Genomic DNA, 20784 nt, shown 5'->3' with positions numbered 1-20784 from the left:
AAGTGGAAACTGGTATGCATTAAAGTCATGCTTTAATAGGTGACATTAATATAACAGACTCCGTGATACAGCTCTGAGTGCTGGAAAACATCGTGTGAACTCACTGCAAACACCTACAGCCAAAACGCTAAACCTGATCATGATAGGGAATGGTTTGGTTTGAGCACTCCAGACTAGAGCTCACAGTGAAATCCCATTAAACACAAAAATCACAGATCACCGTAACAAGATTTATGATCTATGCCCCAACTGAGCACATATTCACAATGAAAACTTCTTAAATAAAAAAATTACTATAAATCTGTACAAAAGCCACAATTAACAATTTCTTATGAATCTTCTATGAAAGAATTTTCACTCAACTTCTTCAAGTATTTATATCTGTAGCTAAGTGTATTCTTATTGGCTATTTAACTCCACTTGCTCATAAGGAAAAAAAAAAAGTATTTTAAAAACATTAAAGCCTTTTTCCAGCACAGGTGTGACCACAAACATTAGATGTTAAGCTTGCAGACTTTTATTCCCACACACATGTATGTGGCATGCTGGATCAGGACCTACAGTCCAGGAAGGCAAGTCACTGATCAAATTCCTTGAAAGATGAAGCTTCCTAAAAGCTGGAGCAGAGAGAGGAAAAAACATTAACATTGCACAGGCTACTGCATCTGCTCTCTGGCAAGGCAGGCAAGCCTCCAGCCATCTCCTACACAAAACAAAGAGCACCTAAAAACCCCCAAACTAAAACAAACAGTCTGAGCAAACAGCAAGTTCAGACCTTCTGGCTGTTGGAAAGGGTTTCCTCTGCTTCATGAAACAGGTCCTCTGTTGTAAATCTCTAGGAGCGAAAGTGCTAAATTGTTTAAAGCTCCTTCAGACTCGGTTGAATGCTGTGCAAGTCAGGCAGAATAGCTAACAGGGAGGTCAGGAACATTAAGGCAGACAAATAGCTGGCAAGGTCTGAAAGTAAATTCTTGAGGGCTGTAAATAAACGAACCAGACAAGCGTACCTCCTCCAATTAAAGTTTCAATTAACTGCCCCACAAAGCCCAGTGGTTTCCAGACATGCTGCACTCGAATGTGCCCTCACTGTCTGACATGCTGATCATTAATGATAAAACAATCCTGCCCTAACTAGGAAGTCGCTTAAATCTGACACATCTAACTTCATGCAATGGGCCTGCAGAAAACATAGCCCCACAGGCCACTGCAAATCAACAGCAAAGTCTGGAAAAAAATGCAACGACAAATATTTGGTCTATTTTGGCAGTTGAGGAAGGCAGGCATTTGAACCAGCAGTGGACCCAAATATCTGTGGAAGACTGTCAAGGGTCTGGAAGTGGCGGAAAAACCTGGGGAAGAAGAGCTCTAGACAGCTTTATGCAAAGTCTGAAGGTATATCTCTTAGAAACCAATAGACGATTCGCATCCTTAACAACTCCAACGAGCACTACAAAGCAATTTCTGTGGGGGATAAAGGGAACAAATTACTCGGTACCTTGCACCCTAGAGAACAGTAGCTTTCAGGCAAACAGCACCTTTGCCAGGAATAAGTCTGCTAGGAAGGTACAGCCTTTCAAAACAGCAAATAGAAGTTACATGGTAATAGAAAGGCGTGGCGAATTAGGTCATGCTGTCTTACATTAAAAATCATGTATTTAATAAATACTTGACTAGTTCAAACAAGAAAACAGATCAGTTTTCCTCTTCTCTTTAAGAAGGGACATACCATAATCAAAGCAAAGTGCAAAAATCCCTGTTGCTCCAAGACAGTCCTGAACATCAGATAAAAAACAGGAACAGGACACAGCCTGTCTTTGAAGATAACTAAGTTAGTTTTCCTCTTTAGGGTGACCAAGGGCTGGGTCTCGGTGAAGTTACTACAGATGATTAAAAAAGTGTGGAAGAATGAAAGTCAGACAGGGGCTAGCCTGGATCAGCCCAAAGGAAGTTTCTTCTTCCGTATACTTCTGCTATCAAAATCACCAAAGCCGGCTCCTAGCAGTTAGGGCAGCGTCATTTCCACTTGCTCGAGTGCTTGCCGTGCTGGTCTCATTCTGCTGCTACCTGCTCTTTATCAGGTTCTGCTGCAGGCTCAGAGCTTTCAGGTTTGTGTGTTACAACCTCAGCGCTGTCTTCTTCGGGACAAATGGATGCCATGCTCTGCTCAAGATTTTCTGGAACTTGTTTCTTGCCTGTGACTTCTGCTTGCCCTTTTTCATTTGCGTTTTCTGCCTTTTTATGCTGTTCTACCCCATCCACCTCACTTTTGCCTGCCAGGAGCGTGCTGTTGCAGTGGTACTGATAACTCCTTGCTGTGACTTGATCTTTACTCGACTCCAAGCCATCACTTATTGGAGAAGTCCAGCCAGTCTCGGGGAACCTGGAACCCACCGGGGGTCTCTCAGCCCCACCATTTGCATCACCACCACCCTTCTCAGCTGTCACTTCCACAGTTGTGTTGTTCTCACTGACGTTCTCTTTTTCAGCCTCGGCATTCGCAACAGATGGATTTAACTTGACACTAGAGACAGAGGGCTCGATGTTCACGTTTATGTTCAGGTTTATGGCCAAGTTGAACGTTCTGGTTCTCGATGTTCTTTTATCAACTTTCCTCCGTTTTACAGCTGCATCAGCGGTCTCCGGCACTGTTGAGCCTTTGGTGCCTGCATTGCCTTCTTTTGGTGTTTCCTGGTCCTCTTCTGCTTGCAAGAGCGGAACTGAGGAGGGGATTTCTGCATCAATTGCACATTCTCCCAGATTACGGGAAATGTTTTCAATATCAGTAGGGCTTTTCAATGGTCCACTCTTTTTAGCATCTGCCATATTTGCATCCAGTTTTCTCTTCTTGCTCTCCTTTGTGCAGTCATTCTCTGCTGTACCCTGCACTTCTTCAGCCTCACTGTTTAAATCCTTCTGCTCCTGCTGGGTAAATGAAGCCTCTTTCTCCTCTTCGCCATCTCCTCCTTTCAAAACACATTCACTTATCTTCTCTCTTACATCTTCATCATTCACTTTAGGCTGTGAGTCTGCAGCATCTCCAGCTTTCTGTTCTTCCTCTAGAGAGTGGTTCTCATCCTTTTCCACAGAATCATCAGATTTTTCACCAGGGGTCTCCTGTTTATCTTCAGCCTTTTGGTGCAGCTGTGACTTGGCAGAGCGGGGTCTGTACTTCAAGAGTTTGTCATGCGGCCCCCACACAAAGCTGCCTCGAGGCTTGAAGTGTCGCCAAGCGTAGTGGACTAGTTCTCTTCTCTTCCATTTGCTTCTGATGGTGAACAGGAAGTAATCCAAGGCACTTCTCTTGACATTTGGTAATGTCTCCTTAACAAGAGTTTCTGTTAGGAAAAACTTTACCAAGTGCACTTGATAGTGTTCATATCCCATCTCCCCCAGGCACTTCAGGATGCGAGTAATCCGCAAATTGTTGTGGCTGAACCTGAACGAAACAGATAAGCAAAGTTGCTAAGTGGAATTCTTACTAGTCACTACAAACCTCCGGGATATCTGCAAAATGTTTTGGGCGTTGTTGACTGTGATCTATTAAAAGACTATTTGTCAATGCACATGGGAGTATAGGTGGGCTTACTTTTAAAGCACCTATTGCTGCTATTTGCCTTCAGCAGTACCTTGCTAGCCCTTCTTGGACTGCTAGGATTAATCATCTCAACTGCTCAGAAAGATTCTGGCTTGCTGCATCACCCACCAGTAGATAACAGCCATCATACTGGGTCAGACGCACAAGTCCATGCAGCCCTATACCCTGTCCCTGACAGCAACCCTGCAGGGTAAGCCCATAGAAAAGTATAAGAATACAGGCATGCAAGGATGCTCCTAGAAATTCATGACTTAGGGACTTAAGCTAGACACAGATTTATTTCTTTATTTATTAATACTTGACAGTCTTCAAGTTGGTTTTTCTTTTGTGAGTATGCACAGGCCTTTTGGAGCCCTTGTTAACATCATTAGGAGTACTAGAATATTAGGGGTCATCACCATCTCTATGATAAGACCTGCAATAATATAGAAACATTACCATCAGTTTGCAGAGAACTTTTCAAGCAAGGATTCAAAGCATTTTACATGTGTTAAGGCAGCTTTATAAACAATCAGGGAAGCATATGGAAACACTCCTATTTTGTACGTTAACAGAATACTACAAAGGCAATTTGGCTACCTGTGAAAATGTTTCAGTGATTTATGCTTAAAATACGGTTTTAAACACAAGCTCTGCTACAGCAAATATTAACATCACCAAGTCTGTATTTCATAATTCAGGAGACCAACATGAAGAATGCCTACCTTTAACAGCTGCACTGCATACAAAAGAAAACCAGTCTCAGCTGGTTTACTTATTATACTTGTCACTTGTTAAAGTCACAGAGTGTGATGACCTACAGTCAGAGGCTGAGCCAACTTAAAAATACTGTAGCTAGCTAACTTTTTTATCAACAAAAGCCTCCATTCCTCAAGGGCTGAGGATTTTCTCAACTTTCACTTTTTTTTCTTCTCAAAGAAGTGCCTGACTTTAATAAATGACCAGCAGTATAAGCAGAGACTCACCGGTTCAAGTTTTGAAATCGTTCAGCCCAATTCTCTGCTCTCTTAAGTTCTCCGGTTTCCTCATTGACCAGAAGGATTCCATAAAATCTCAGCATGAGCTGATAAGCACGTATAAACCTTTGCATAACTTCCTTGGACTTCCTAAAGGCCTGAAAACAAGAAAGACCAATGAGTACAAGGTGCAACTCCCTAATTACCTGCACCAGTTTAAGTGGCACCTGAACTATAAACAAGGCTTGATTATATCACTAAGCATTTCATTTGCTGGTGTAGCTACTGGCAGACACAAGACAGATAAATGCTTAACAGTGCTTGAGCGAGCTCCATTCATACTAGGGTTCCAAGGAAGCAGTGTAAAAAAACCTAGTGTTCAAATGTAAGGCATTTAGGGAAAATCCTAACATCGTTCAGATCTCAAAAAAAACAGAAAAAAAGAAAGACGACAAAAGCTTTCAATACCTGGATTTCTTGACACGTGAGTGGTTTGGCACGCCAATTCATCCCATGTTCACGTAAAGGGAATAGCCTGAAGGGAAAGAAATTTTCAGCCCAGGTGAGCAAAGACGAACCCATTTTGTTAAAACTAAAGAGATTCCAAAAATTGTGGTATCACAGGCATCTCTTAGGGACCTCACATCCTCATGGACACTGTATGACAAAAATCCTTCCCATAAAAGCATCGTCTACACCAATGATTACAACATACTTTGCTTATCCGGATCTCTCTCACTGCCCCAACACTTTGCTCTGCAGTTTGCCGTAAGACCAAGCATGACTGAGATCTATTGCCACGGCTGCACTGGAAACCTACGTCTTCAGGATTTCCACTGCATTGTTTCCAGAAGAATATAACTCAATAAAAACAAAGTGGACAGAGGTTTCACTCAAGAGTAATTATGGACCTTTTGGGAAGCTGAATTCAAGAATACAGATACAGCTGACTCTTTTAAGAGGCACAACTAAAGAAGGTAGGCAGTATATTCACGCAGACAGTTTACCACTGTATGTAAGAATGGTTTTCTTCCAGAACTTCATAGTTGTCCCACCAAGATTCAAGCAGAGTTTCAATATGCAAACCTGAAAAGAAAAGGAAGAAGTCAGGCAAGAAGAAATGACTCCAAATAGAAATTAAATTAGCCAGTCACCCAAGGTGGCTCATTATCCAGAGCCGTGTGTTTGCATACAGGCATTAGATTCTCTAACTAGACAACCATCCTGGTAAGCCAGAAAAAACCCTTAGTTTTCTACCACCAAACAGAAAATTAAGGAACATACAGCAGGAACAAGGACATTTTAAAATGGACATTCTTGGTGGTTTTTTCGTTTGTTTGGGGTTTTTTTTGTGTTGGTAGCGTGTTTGTTTGGTTTGGTTTTTTTAATAATTGTCCCACATGGATCAAGCTAGTCTTTCACCAATTCAAGCAGCTGCAGCACAGTTGCATCGAACAGTCATCAAACAAGGTACTCACCCTGGGGCAAAAAACGAATCTCATTTTTATAAAAGCTTAAGTTCCACATCTCTTCTTCCTCCTCATTTTCTGATTCTATCAGACCCTGGAGATGAGAACAAGAAATCAACAAGCAAATCTCTTCAAAGGCAGTATTCACTTCAACACTTCTCCTTGCTTTCCCTCATGTTTCCTAAACATTTCAAGCTAAATCCTTGAAATGTGTTTTGGGAAGTAACAGCTTGTTTCTGATGCGCCCACATGCACATCATCCTTTCCCCCTCACAAACGAATCCTTTAAAGGTTCTGAGCCTGTCAATGTAAAGACAAAAGGGTGCCCTCAAATCTAGAAAGCGTTCCTAAACTTAGTATGCAAATGAGGAAGAGCCACATGAGTATGTGCATCATCATTTAATCCATACCGGGTAACGATGTCTGTATCTCTGCAAGTCTTTTGCTGCATTCCAGTTGCGCCTGCCTGAGAACTAGAGAAAAAGAGACAGATCAGAGATCCAGAATAAAGTTGCCTTCTGCCAGCAGAAAAAAAAAAAAAAAATTTCCACTGGCTGAATTCATCATCTCTCACACATGTTCCCCAGCCTAACACTCTCCTGTGCCCTCCACTCTGCACTCCCAGCACCCCCAAAACCAGCCAGTTTGTTACTGCAGTTGTTTTTCTGCATTCCTTAAGACAACTTTGGACTAAGAGAGGTTCACACCATCTCCTTTAACGAAAACATTTCTTTTTCTTTCTAGTCTTATTAATGAAGTTCTTCACGTTTTATGCATATCTTTTATCCCAGTCGGGTTTTCCTACAGAAATGGTCAGAACTAGATGGAAATCCCGAATAGTAAAATGTCATTTTCTTCCTTAACTCAAAGGTTTTAAAACAAGACGAACTAAGTCCTGCCTGTCTGTCTCTCTCCATTACTATATACCCTAGTCAAGACAGAGATCAGACTCTAAAATTGTTGAATTTAAGATGCAGAAATACCCCTTGAATTCAAGATTCTCATTCCCTGTAGACATTATTGAAATAAAGTTTTCTTCATCTCTGCTTTCTGCTCGAGAGCAGCCTTGCTGATTTAGCATCATGCTGATCTACGCAATGGACAATAATAAAGCCACATGGTCACATTAGATATTTGTTTTATTGGACTTCCATTCCAATCATCATCTTCACTGTTGCTCATCTTTCCCAGTAACCAAACTTTATGCCAAGCCTACCTGAAAACCCCTCTGAGACAGTGGTGACAAATTTGATCTTTGCTCCTACAAATAAAAGGCATACAGTTGAAACACTCTGAAACCAAACTTCGCTAATACAATTAAAAAAATATGCAAAGTGAGAATACCCACAGCAGTGACTCACATGATCCCTATTAGTTGCTAAGTGACAGATTTACCTAGTTACAGCTGAATTCACTGATTTTATTCATAATTCAAATTGCTATAGAGAAAAACCTGTGGTGCAATGTCCACCTGACAATTAGGTGACAGGTTCTTCTCGCTACACAGACGTGCTAGATTCATTCCAAATGTAGCATTTAGACAGAAATTACAAAAAACAACTTCATTTCTTCCTCTGAACTTCATGGAAACAAAAGTCAAAAGTATGACAATTTAAAATGCATTTTAACTGAATTATATGTATAGATACTTTTATTCATAGTGTATTACGTGGATGGTAAGAGATTTTTTTACACTTCACAAGCAACACAGACAGGTTTAATCTTGCTGAGTGCTGAACCATCTTGTCCCAAACCATGAGAGTGCTTAAAAGTGTTCTGTCAACGCAGAACCACCAAAATTAAGACAACTACTCATGAGTAAAAGGACCCACCCAATGTGAAGCACAGTGCAGTTAAGAGCATCCAACGCCAGCTCACAGCAAGAGCAGGATCTTTGTGAAACAGAGATAAGATGGGCGGACTCTTGCAAAGTAAGCATTTTAAGAAACTTAGAAGAAAGAAGCAGCAAATGCTCTCGCGAGTTATTTAACTTCATTTGATAGTTCCTAACCTCATTTGCCCAAAGAAAAATAAAAGCAAACCCACTTTCTAGTGAACCCAGATCACTAGTTCCTTAATTAAGGCAGGAACTGGAGCAGATTTTTTAACACCTTGTTGTAATGAAGTCATCCATTCAGCAGCCCTGCTGATTGTTAATACTTAAAAATTATGAAGCATGCACAGCATCTGGGAGATCAAAGCTTTATCCACAGAGGGAGGTCGACAATGCAAAGTTTTCAAAATTACATTTTAAATATACATTTACACACTATGATTCTCCCATACTTTGGTGACAGGAATTAAATAAAGCTCAAGTTGGTTTTCAAATGTAGTAACTTGTGATGACCTAAAGTAATGCTCGTCTACATTGCAACACATTTCCATTCTATACATTGCAACATAGACCAAAATAGGTGGCAGAACTTCCCACAGCCACATGGCCCATGCAGGATTAGAAGTCCAAGTGCTGGTGTCTGTCCCCAGAATCTACCCAGACTGCAGAAATACACACAACTATTAAAAAAAAAAACCGAACAACAAACAAAAAACAACACAACTTTGCTACACAGCTAACATTTGGGAAAAAAGTGGCTGCAAACACAAGACTAAGAAATGTGTTCAGCCAGAATAGATCAGTATTATTCTTTTGTTCAAGACATAAGCACAGACTGGGATTTAACACCTTGAAATTCATCAATGCTTTTGACTATAACTTTGGAACTACAAGCATGAAATTCTGATACATGTAGAATTAATGAAAATTTTATTTCCAATTACAGAAGAATCAATTTCCAGATATTCTTTACACTTAAGGTTCTAAAATAACATCCTTTAACACACTCAGGTGCGACAGGCTAACAGTAGACTGGCTCCAGTTTTGAAAAAGAACTAGTTTGCTCCAGAGTCAGCGCAGATACAGACAGATCCACCATGCCATGGTGCAAGGTGCTGTAAGGCTTGTCTAGAAATAAACTAGATCCAGGAGAAAGGCACTCTGGAGCACAACATTAAAGAGAACAAGATGGGGAAGTAAAGAGAGCAAAACTCAGCCCTCCCTCCAAGCAGGTGTTGTTCCTGGGTCTCTATAAACTTCTATTTAAGCCACAGAAACCTTTCTTTCAAGGTTAGAAAGACAAACTAAGCTGCAAGACTGAAACTCACATGCATAAATCAAACTCCCTTATTTCTCACAACACTGATAGGCAATCTACGTGGGCTTCTCCCTCCAAACCTGCAACACATCAGGCAGAATGCGCATTGCTTTGCAAAGAGCGCGAGTAAAGCAGAGAACAAAGCTAGGAGAGGGTAACACAAACAATATTTGGCTGAAAACTGAAAACCAGCTGTGACCAAAAGGGATGAAGGAACTTTGCAAACAAGACACAGGAATGAGAAAAACGACAGAATCCTACAAGAGTGATTGAAACCTTTTTGTTGATGAAGAGTTAGGAGAAGGCAGAACTACAGGGCTTGTTCTTAAAACATGGCTCTAAGCAGCGGAACATGAACCCCATGCATTACAGCAGACTAAGAGGTAGCCTTTTTAAAATGAGCATAAACCCCAAGATTTTCAACACTCGCTCTTAAAAGCTAAAAGCACCAAAATGCAAAAGAGCTGAAAAGACATAACTGCAGGAATTTCAAACCACGAATATGGAGTATTTGCAGAGATACAAGTGAAACACAAAGATAAAAGTAGAATTTTTAGTTGATTTTGAAAATGCATAGTGAAAATAATAATAAAAAAACTCTAACCTCAGTATTGAATAAAAACATTACCAGCTTCTGCCATAAAGTATACCATCTAGGCTGAGGGGAGAAGAATGAGAATTAGTGCACATAGGCAGAAGTAGCAACTAGTTTTGGAAACTGATTCATGCCTTTGGCAGGTTGTAAGGCATAAATGGATAGCAGAAGATTTACTGTTTCTTTTTGTATTCATTCTCACTGCCCTCAAAAATTCTTCAGGCACTATCAGACAGAGGTGACTACACGTTCATCACTGAAGGAAGAACTCCTCTTTAAAGATGCAGGACAATATTCCAGGGGCCACAAGTCTCGGGGACAACATACTCCTTTGCAAGGCAAAGTTCAAAAAGTCCACTCACTGGAATGAAAAAATGGTCCTTGCTTTTACAGTTGTCACAATCCAGAAGCTGCTCTAAGAAAAAAAAAAAAAAATCTGAAGAACAAACACATACAAAAAGAACAATGTGAATGCTCTGAAGGCATTAAAACTTGTGAACAAAACCAGAATTCCAGCCACGTACAAAAGAAAATTGACAGTGTGCCCTCAAACAATGCAAAACGTTTTAAAAGAAACCCCTGCCTCTTTCTTTAAGTATTACAGCTATTCCACCTAAAATACCCATGACCTTTCACAGACCTACCTGCACAGCTAAAGCCTAACAACATTCCCTGCAGTAAACTCCATGGAAATGCAGAGACATGCATGGGCATATCCATCTGCTGTATTTCAACTTTGATTTTGTTTGCAAAGTATAGAGTGTGTATTTTTGTGAGATGTCATGAGTGTTTGGAACACTATGTTGCACAGAATTTTTTTTTTTAAAGGGAGGTTATTTTAATATCTTAATGCTTATAAAAACCCTTAAAGCTTACTATTAAACTCCTTTAAAAGTATATTAATTAGAGAGCTTTATCTGTCTATTTATATTCTAAGAAAACGGATGAGTTGCTGAAATGAAACTCAAGTGAAGGATTAGTTTCCCTTTCCTCAAAATGGGAGGAGTTAAAGAACTGTAGTGTGTTTTGACTGACCCAGGAAATACTGAAAAAGAGAGACACAGTTTTGAGTTTGCCAAAGCAATGCTGTAGAAGAAATTACGGATGCTCAATGTCAAACTCAAAACCAGTGATGCTAAAGATAGGAACCTCAGATAAGAGTAACAAGCTCCTTTTATTTCAAATCAACATCATTTTAAGGCACCAGACACAAATGTCCACATTTTGCAGCACTACCTCACTCATTGTAACTGCACACACCCCTGCAGTTTTTAGAACATCAGCGGGTATTTTTTTGTTTTCAGAGTTGCTCTAAATACGCTCCCTAGAAAAAAACCCACATGTCTAAAAGAAGGAAAAAGTTACAGCTCATTTTTAAAAGTGAGCAGATGTTACGTGACGGCTTTCTATCGATGGCATGAAAAAGCATACAAAAGGCCACCGTACAAAGACGAGGATACTAATAAAAAACTTAAATGCACGGAGCTGCTGAAGAACATCAACGTCATAACATCAAATCCAGTGGCCACCAGGATGCAGTGAACAGGCAGGTGCCACACAGAAAGCAGAACTTGTAGTTATGGGGTCAAGGAGCCAGACCACAGGGAATGGTGGAGAAAAAAAAACAACATTAAAACCCATCTCATGGCAGTCTAATGGAACTTAAGGGGTCATAAAGTCACAGCACACCTCTGCCTTCGCCACCCCCAGAGCTCATTTCTGAGCGTCGTCTCTTCTCCTTCGGGATGTGCTTCACCAAGACGAGGACAAAATTATATGCTAGCGATCGCTGCCAGAACAAAACCCCTTCGGCTTCTTGCAAGTATTTTAAGCCGCTCCAGTTCCCGACAGTAAATTAGGATACCGGAGAGACGAGGCCCAAATACACTGACGGCATACAAAGCGGGTGGCCTGGGAAGATCCAGGCGTGCACATCAGCCGCAGACCCCAAAGTATCCGAAATCAACCCGAGGGTTACGCCAACTCCCAGGTCACCGACCCAGCCATCCGAGACCCGAACGGCAACCGCCGGAGAACTGCGGGGAAGGACGCCGGGCGCGGAGCCGGCTGAGGAGCTCGGGGCTGGCAGGGAAGGGGCTTCCTCCCACCCCCGTCCCACCTCGGAGGCTCTGCTCTGTGCCCCCCGCCCCGGCACCCACCTGGGCCTGCCGGCAGCCCTGCACCCAGCTCGGCACCGGCTGCTCCTCCGGCTCCTCCCCGGCTGCCGCCTCCGCTCCCTCCGGCTCGCCTTCATCATCATCATCATCGCTGCCGCCATCCTCCTCCTCCTCCTCCTCCCAGGTGGAGTCGTACCTCCAGAAGCAAGCCTCGTCCTCCGCCTCGTCCTCCTCCGCCCTGAAGCCGAGCCAGGCCGCCATGGGGAGCGAAAGGGAAACCGAAAGGGGCGGCGGGGCACAAAGCCCGACCACGTGGGGAGAGGGGGGGGAAGTGGGGAGGGAAGGAAGAGCGGCTACGCCCCGCCCCTTTCCTGCGGCGCCGCGCCCCATTGGCCGTCGCCCGGCTCTTTGCCGCGCGGTCCCTACGCCCGCCCGCTGCTTTCCCCTCTGCCCCTTCACTCACGCAGCCGGGCGCCGCGGAGGGCTGCTGGGATTCTGCCTTCCTCTTCGGCGTGAACACCTAGAGGGGGGATAAAAAAAAAAAAGAGAAAAAAAAAAAAAAAAGAGGGAAACATAATTCTGCTCTTTTCCATCCACCCCGGCGCTGGGAGGCTATGCCTCCCACCTCCCCGAGCGCAGAAGCAAGATACTGGAGGTAAGGGGAGCCTTCCTCTTTCCTTCAGAGCAAAGAATTCAGCAAAAGTTGTGTATTTAACCTCTTCGCATGTTAAAAATGTGCTCCGTCCGTAGGATGGGGTAATATTGCTCCAACAGGAAAATGAATAAAAGAACAATCTTCCCCAAAAGCCAGGACTTGGTGAAAGGGAAGGGAGGAAAAGAAAGCTGCAGCAACCCAGGTCTTTTTAACACATTTACATTTTCCAAATATCTAACTTCGCAACCAACGCATTCCTAAAAAATCCGTGTTGCTGGATTGACCATGAAATCCCAACTGGACTTTCCCTGCTTCAAGCATGGTGTTGTGAGATTGCACCAGTACATGTTAATGTTGACGCACTTCTACTTTAAGCTATAAAAACCGTTACATTGGTACAGCAAAAAAATTTAGACTACAATCCCTTGGATGAAAAGGATTTACCCACAAGGCTGTGAGACTTGAAAGTCACAAAGTCTGCACTGTACGGCCAAGACCTATGTAGGTCACAACAAAGTAACCAGCACTGTAATTCTTAAGGAAACAGCAAAACTGAACAGAGGCATTCGTCTGTCAGCACTCACGCCGATGATAGGTCTGTAAGTGACATACAATTACAACTTCTAGGAAGCTGATCATTCCAAATAAATTGGTTTTCTTAAACATCAAAATTAAACCCAGGAGCTTCCTCCCATAAGGTCATAAAAGTTCAATTTCCACCCACCCAGAAAACCTCTGAGACTCCTGCAGCATCTCTCCCACAAACTAGAGCTCCACAGCTGGCAGGTATCTCACAGACATTTTGCAAGGCTTATCGGAGCACAGCACTAAACTCTCCATAAACTAAACTAAACTTTTCATACCTTCTGGTTTGGAATTTGTTTATGCCCCGCTATCTCAGACCCTAAACCAGTGAGCTTGCCATCCCGGCAGAGTTCCGACCTTGTAGAGCTCACCAGTGCGTACAAGAGGGGGCACAGGTGAGCTTCCAAGAGACTGCAACAAAAACTTCACCTTCTCAACTCGGTACTTCACAATTCCATTATGCTAGTCAGAACAGAGAAAATCCTCTAGTTTGGAAGCTTGCAGCAAACTGCCTACTGAGTTCAGCAGGCCAGGATTTCCTATCAAGTATCTTATAGAAATAACAGGGCAGTAGTTTTGTAAGATCCAGGCAAAGTTAGTAAAAAAAAAAAAAACCAAACAAACCCAAACCCCCGGTAGGCACTTTTGACCACTTTCACTAAAGGCACAAAATACCTAAATAACTTTCAGAATAAGTTGGGCCAAATTTTAATCAAGTTACACAACAATTACCATTTAGCAAAATAAAAACAAGTCAAATTTATTCTTGCTATAAAACAACTGAAGCAAATAAGGCAGACAAGAACTTGGCTACATACCTAGAATAAAAGCAAAAACTAGTAGATTCCTAAATTCCTCACCTTGAAGGCAATACTGACAGATTAAGAAGTAATTCTTCTTTTTATTAACCGATAGTTAATATGGTGAAACAAATCCAGTAACACTTCAGCCTACTTCATTCACCATTGAACATGTGTTTGTTCATTGCAGTCCATCTTTTCACAACACAAAAATAGTTAACTTCATAAAATCTTAATATTCTAGCATATTAAAGGTAAGCATTACAATGCCAGTAAGATTCTTAAGTTGTAGAACAAAATTAACATTTTGGAATACCAATTCCATTAAGGTCTACTAAAACTGCGTTAAAAAAATAAATAATGAAGTACAAAACCCACTGTTATATACTACTATATTACAAATGGATGAGGCAACATCTCCAGGTTCATGCACGGCTCAGCTGATCCCTTACAAATCCATGTAACTTCACTGGATATTTTATTCAGGACACTTATTAATTATTCTGTCTAGGGGCATTGTCATTTTCACTTCACTTACAGTATATACACTTACAAAGACTGGAAAATGTTACATCACTAAGGGTGAAAGAAGTAAAGGTTCCTCCAGCAAACAGAGCGAAAGAACACTTCAACTCAGTAGTTATCTGTATTTAAAAGAATTTTAGTTTTACTGAACCAACGAATTCAGACATTTGATACAAACGCTATGTTTGCAGTAAGTCAAATGGCCAAACAACATTACCCACAGAGGGTCTGTAATATTCAAAGACAGCAACAAAGCAAAGGCAGAAAAAACAATCCAAAATTTACAGAAATAACCTATGCTTTTCATGAACTGAGGCTCTGTGTTTCACTCAGCACTTGTTTCATGAACTAGGCTGACACAGAGCGTGTTACTTGTTTGAAATGCAACCAGCGGAGTTGTTACATACGCATACACTCTTAATGCTGCCAGCTTTCTCCCCCAGTGCCCTGAGAAGGCAGCCGTCGCTCAGCTACTGCTGCTGACTAGAAAACACATCAGGAAAGACAAAGTCTTGCATGTATAAAGCCAATGTGCAGATTCTTCAATACCTGGCTCAGATATCTTTTCCCCTTCTCAAAAAGTTTATGTAGCGACTATCCTGCTACTCGTTTTTACTGTTCCCTCCTCATGTTCCAGAGTTTATTACTTCTCTCTTTCACAGCTTGCTTTATGTTCTGCGTCGTTTTGCAGCACTTGGACTGGAAGGATTACTGTTTGCGTTTAAGACCTTTTCAGTGACTCTGTTGCGCTTCCTCTTATCAGATCCTTCTTTGGACCCAGAATCTGATGAAGTTTTCTCTTTCTCTTTGCTGCTTGGCTTTTCAGTTGTTTTTCCTAAACTTCCAGAGGGTGCAAAAACTGAAATAGGATCAAAGTAATGATTCCAGATCAGAGTCATACACATAGGCAAACAAGAAGTGATAACAAATTTCTTTATATTACATAAAACTTTTCAAACCAATCAATTCTCAGCATATTTAATGACTATTTAAGTATTACTTTCATTTTTAAAGGAAAAATCTTCTGTAAGAAAGGCACATCTTTCTTTTATTATTTGGTTTAAAGACAGGCAATGTATTTTGACAGGCTAAAAGTGAAATTCATTAAGTGGAATTAAACAGCACTTAGAATTAAAATACTTAATAGGAACACTTACAGAACATAGGACCAATCTATGAAACTTATTATCAGCAACAGTCATTACATTTGGTATTATAGATAGATTTTAAAACTGAACACCCAAAATGTGAAATTTAATATAATTTAAAAATACATGTTTAGATCTTTTATTACACTCAATCTTAAACCACCACTTATTCTGTGATATAAATATTATGAAATTATATAGTTTACAGTTGGCTCAGTCTGTTAAGGTAAATAGCAGAATCCCTACTGTTCACATTTGACTTTGTTCTACAGCAAAGTGTTAGGAAAATAAGCCTTATATTTAAAAGAAGAAAGATAATGGAAATAAAATAAAATAAAAAAACACTCTGCCCGCCTTCCCATTTAAGCATACAATCTTACAATCATTTTTGATTTATAGGCTCTATTTTCCCCCGTGACTACAAAGATCCTAACACAGAGTATTTAGGTTTGCTAAAACTGGACTCAACTTTCTTTCAGAGATTCTTAGGTTACTTCAGACTCCCAGGGTTTTGTCAAGTACATATTAAAACCAAAAAACTCCAAAGCTATACAACTTTGTACATATGAATTAGGAGCAAAGGAAAAATCTTTTGAAGTATCAGATATTGGCAACTGCTTACTCTGTGCATTCTTAAATTACTCTAGTTCTTGGCATGAGCATATGCTAAGTCTGAATACAAATCACAACATACACCAGATTTGGGATTTACATTTTAACATTAATTTCTCAGAGTTACAGTTGTTTTTTAATCTTGTATCACACAGTAGAGAGTTACAAATTTACCTTCTTCTGGACCTGCATGCGTTTCCATCTCTTCTTTTATTTCCTCTTTCACTTCTTCTTCAATCATTACTTTTCCTACAGAAGAAAGGATTGTTAGGCAATGGTTAGATGGGTTTAAAGAACCATATGTATTTTTTCTGGATTAGTAGCCTCAGCATATGTGCATAATGCTAACAAATACTCAGTGCGACACTCAGCAGTAAAGGTTCCTTAGCACTGTGATAGAGAAACGTAGCTAACAGTCCAGGCATACTGTGAGCATAATACGAAGGTAAATGAGGTAATGTGAGGTAAATGCACTGAACAAGATGATGTCACATGTCAAAAAGTTCCACTGAAGTTACTAACAGGAGGAAAGTGAAACGGTAAAAAGGCAAAACATATTGCAATGTCCTAGCTATATTGCAATGTCCTAGCTATATTACGATTTTATATTGAATTTTTAGCATAAAGTTTAGCATACCTAGTAATGATAGAATCATAGAATTGCTTAGGTTGGAAAAGACCTTTAAGATCATCGAGGCCAATCGTCAACCATGCCCACTAAACCATGTCCTGAAGTGCCTTGTCCATGCACTTTTTGAATACCTCCAGGGATGGTGACTCAACCACTTCCCTGGGCAGCCTGTTCCAATGCCCGACAACCCTTTCAGTAAAGAAATTTTTCCTAATATCCAATCTAAACTTCTCCTGCCGCAACTTGAGGCCATTTCCTCTTGTCCTATCACTGAGAGGCATTCCACTGTAGTTTAAAATAACCCAAGAACTCCTTTGGCAGATGCTTGAACTTCCTAGCTCCTACCTTGGATAACAGTACTAAATAACACACATATAGCTCAACTTTGAAAATCCAGCTCTCACTGGTCAACCTAAGATTTCTGCCAAACTGCTGCGTATTTCTATGAGATTAGACAATACAGATAGGCTTATCATGAATGAGAGAGATTGAAAGAACTAGGTAGTTGAATCCCAAGAAGGTAAAACCACAAAAAGCTGATTTCACAGTGCAGTGAAACCACCGTGAATCTATACAAACGCCTCTAAACATTTTTTGTTTTCAATCAATTTTAACACAACTACAGAAAAAAACCTCTTGAAAAATCTATCATCAGACATTAAAAACCAGTAATCCTTTTAAAAATAAGACATATGAACCATATTAAAAATAGTAATAGCCCAAAAATGAGATGGTTATATCAGCATAAGGTGCAAGTCCATGGCCAAAAAAGCAAGTTTCTCCAGCTATTAAACTGCAGCTATTCAGTAAGTATATTCCTGGTGTACGTTTTTAAACATTAGCTGAATTGCTATTCAACTGCCTTATATCATCATTCATACAGAAAATTTTATCACAGAAATATTATTATATCCGAATTATATGCAGAAAATGTTACTTTCATCATCTCCATAGCTCCTACTCTTTAGAAAAACATGATCTTGCTACAAAATGAACCACATTCAAGTGTGCAGATCATCTATTTTAGCAAAAATTATGGTCTGATGTAATATTACAGATGTCTCAAGAAAGCGCAAAAAACCCACAATAAACTACTGATGACCTTGCAAAGAACCACATTTTGCCTTTCACTCTGCAAACTAGTATCAGTGAAGCACATGGAGCTTTTGCGTATACCCAGAAGGAGAAGATGAATCTAAACTATTATGATAATAGATGAATAGATGAACCTACTATAAATAGAACCTCTTTGTGCTATATTGGTGTTCTATCTACATTACATTTAAGAATATGAGAAATACTGTGTGGAAACTGACCAATGGTCTATCTCTCCCACTACCCTGTCTCCTACAGCGGTCAATCACACAGGCTGATAGTGAGAGTATGAACAGCACAAGTAGTGCGATCCTCTCCATGACCGTTTCCTTCAGTCAGCTGATTAAAAATTCATGAGATAAACTTGTATCTGCTTAACACTTCCTTTTCCTGATATACCTAACACACCATCTGAAAGAACAGCCTTGGACTGCCATGTTACATTCTTTTTGGAGGGAGTTTTCTTAACCATCCATTCTGAGATGAGATTAGAGCTACCAAGAATAAAAGACTGCTATCACATCTTACCTTCTCTCACTTCTTGAATCATTTCATCAGGAAGAGCAAAATTCTTCTCTATATTAGGGAAAGGAAGAATCTCGGACTCGTGCTTAGAAAGAAAATTAAGATGTCTATGAATGACCTTGGTAAAAACTTTGATTTGGATTTAGAAGTGCAATCTCAACTTCTATTTTACATGCAATTAGTAGCTAAATGATTCTTAACAAGACACTTCAGACATTAGAGAATCAGGAGGATCCTGATGTCAAACTCATTACTGAGGTCAAGATATTTTGAGATCATGACTCATGACTATTTGAGATCACTTCTGGAATCCAACCATGGCAAATTCTTATGTAAATACACTATAACCTCCTTATTTGACACTTAAGTACCTATGTAAACGTTTGCTGGATCAGCATTTAGGCAACTTTAATAAGTCAGAACACAGTATGGAAAAAACCCCAAACCCAAAGCACTGCAGGTTTTTTTGTCTCCCACCTGATGTATTTTATACAGGGAAAACCCCATCAACTCACTGGACTGACACAAAACTCTAAGTAACATGAAAGGTATGACAGGCCCAGTGATTTTGGCCTGTCAAAACTCCTGAACTCCAAGAAATAAGAACGTGGCTGCATCAAGCCTTTATACTCACAAGAGCTTGCATATCATACATGGTGCTCAGATGGTCCCAAATCACTTTGGATGAAATCTGCCGTCCAATATTCTGGCTGAATTTATCTCGGATACAAATCATGTGGAAATGGCGATTCACACCTGGGGGAAGAACTCAATGCCATTAACGCTACTAACAGTTTTATTTATGCCACACAATTAAAATTAAAAAACCCATCCTACCGTTACAAGGAAATCATACGTCACAGGAGAAACACATGGCAACCTGGGCAGCCCTGCCTGGCTGTTACTTCACCCTACGTTACGGGTGCTGTTCTGGAGAGGGGCTGAGGGTGCCCCACTGGGGAATGCTGACATGTGGCCACAGCCAGAGCTTTTTGAGAGGCCGCGTGAAAAAACAACCCAAGGAAAGTGTAAGGCAGAGCGTCAGGAAAGGGGACAGTATGGGGGAGAGAGGCAGGCGGGCTCTGTGTCCCCGGGAAGGGCGGCCGAGGAGGCCGGGAGGGCACGGCGCCTCCTCCCCGGCAGGCCCCGCCACGCTCGGGAGAAGCCCCGGTGCCCCTGGGCCGGCTGCCGCGGCGGGAGCAGGCCCGGGAGGCCGCTAGGGGCAGCACCGCAGCGCGGCCGGGCCGCTAGCCCCCCGGCCCCGGGGGAGGTCCCCCGCCCGGAGCTTGCCGCTCCGGGCCCAGCGCCTGGTTCTCCTCCCCGGCCAACGCCGCTACTCGAGGCCGCGGCTCGGCCGCGGCCTTGCTCTCACCTACGGGCTTGTGGCCCAGCATGGCGTGGAAAAGGCAAACCTCCACTTCAGGGCTCCACACCACCACCGCCTCCTCCGCCGGCGCGCCGGGCTCCGGAGCGGCGGCCGCTGCCGCCGCGGCGGCCGCGACGGCAGCGGCGGCGGCCGCGACGGCAGCGGCGGCCCCCGGCCCGGCCGCGGGCAGCGGCGGCTTCTCCACAGCGGCCGCCGAGCCGCCCTCTGCCTCGCCCATCGCCGCGCCGCCTGCCGCTGCCTCCGCCGCCGCCCGCAGCGGCTCCTGCCGGCCGGGAGGAGGGGGTGGCGGGCCGCGGGGCGAGGCGAGGCCGGGGAGGGGGAAGGCCCTTTGTGGCCTTTGTCCTGGGGCAGGGGGAGGTTTTTTGGGGGGGGTTTACCTCAGGTTTGGGTCGAACAGCGCTCGTAGCGCCGGAGGGGTGAGGCGGAGAGCGAACCCGTCCCCTCAGGGCCGGGAGGAGGGCGCCGGGTGCCTCCGAGAAGCGTCCTCTAAAGCGTGAGGGTGTCTGGGGCCAGTCGTGGAGGCAGGGCAAAGCCGCCATCCCAAATGGCCTGCCTAGGGCTGTTCTTCTGCAGTCGAGATCCCCGGAGGGTTGGGAAGGCGGCATTGTGGAGGGCAGAGGGGGCCGGGGGAAGCCTCGGCCACCTCAGGGTTCCTCCTCCCGCCCTGTCCTCCTCTGGCACAAAGAGCTGCCAAGATGGAAGAGTGCGCTGGGGAAAGGTCCCGAGCGCTGCAAAAAACCCCAAACCGCTTGTCCTTGTCACAACAGGATCGTCTTATATCAACCTGGCGTTGATGCTTGACAAATAACTACGCCTGGCACGTTTTAAAAAAATGCAGAACCCACCAGCTTTGCCCACCATTTAAGGCGTAAAAAAACCCATTCTGTTTGGGAAGAAAGAGACTGTATCATTCCCTCCATGACAGGGTTTTTTCTGC

General features: G+C 42.5%; 3 protein-coding genes across 9 annotated transcripts in view; all 3 read right to left on the bottom strand.

The window, feature by feature from the left end:
* COL9A3 (collagen type IX alpha 3 chain) overlaps positions 1–1816 on the bottom strand; it is a 42143-nt gene extending 40327 nt beyond the window's left edge. Inside the window, exon 1 of the mRNA XM_049816427.1 lies at positions 1727–1816. The gene's annotated coding sequence lies outside the window, so the exon portion shown is untranslated. The remainder of the gene's footprint in view (positions 1–1726) is intronic.
* On the bottom strand, positions 14–12182 carry OGFR (opioid growth factor receptor). Of its 7 annotated transcripts, none has more exons than XM_049816419.1 (10): positions 11927–12182; positions 10130–10177; positions 9777–9830; positions 7237–7281; positions 6431–6493; positions 6030–6114; positions 5559–5637; positions 5020–5086; positions 4561–4709; positions 14–3436 (listed from the first exon to the last, which is right to left on the bottom strand). In XM_049816419.1, exons 1-10 carry the CDS (start codon positions 12143–12145, stop codon positions 2050–2052), a joined length of 2196 nt encoding a protein of 731 aa, XP_049672376.1. In that variant the 5' UTR covers positions 12146–12182; the 3' UTR covers positions 14–2049. The 7 variants fall into 7 exon arrangements, with proteins under 7 accessions (XP_049672376.1, XP_049672382.1, XP_049672379.1 ...); XM_049816425.1 differs by lacking the exon at positions 11927–12182 and adding an exon at positions 11457–11915 and having other exon boundaries at positions 10130–10182; XM_049816422.1 differs by lacking the exon at positions 9777–9830.
* Positions 12183–13804: 1622 nt separating this feature from the next.
* Positions 13805–20064, bottom strand: MRGBP (MRG domain binding protein). The gene is made up of 5 exons (XM_049817099.1): positions 19833–20064; positions 19095–19216; positions 18464–18545; positions 16384–16458; positions 13805–15308 (listed from the first exon to the last, which is right to left on the bottom strand). The coding sequence occupies exons 1-5, from the start codon at positions 20062–20064 to the stop codon at positions 15118–15120; spliced, it is 702 nt and encodes a 233-aa protein (XP_049673056.1). The 3' UTR covers positions 13805–15117.
* Positions 20065–20784: the final 720 nt, after the last annotated feature.

This window comes from Accipiter gentilis, chromosome 14 (assembly GCF_929443795.1).
Source record: "Accipiter gentilis chromosome 14, bAccGen1.1, whole genome shotgun sequence".
Taxonomy (NCBI): Eukaryota; Metazoa; Chordata; class Aves; order Accipitriformes; family Accipitridae; genus Astur; species Astur gentilis.
Note: the sequence above shows the minus strand (reverse complement) of the source record. Positions and strands in the feature narration are given on the sequence as shown.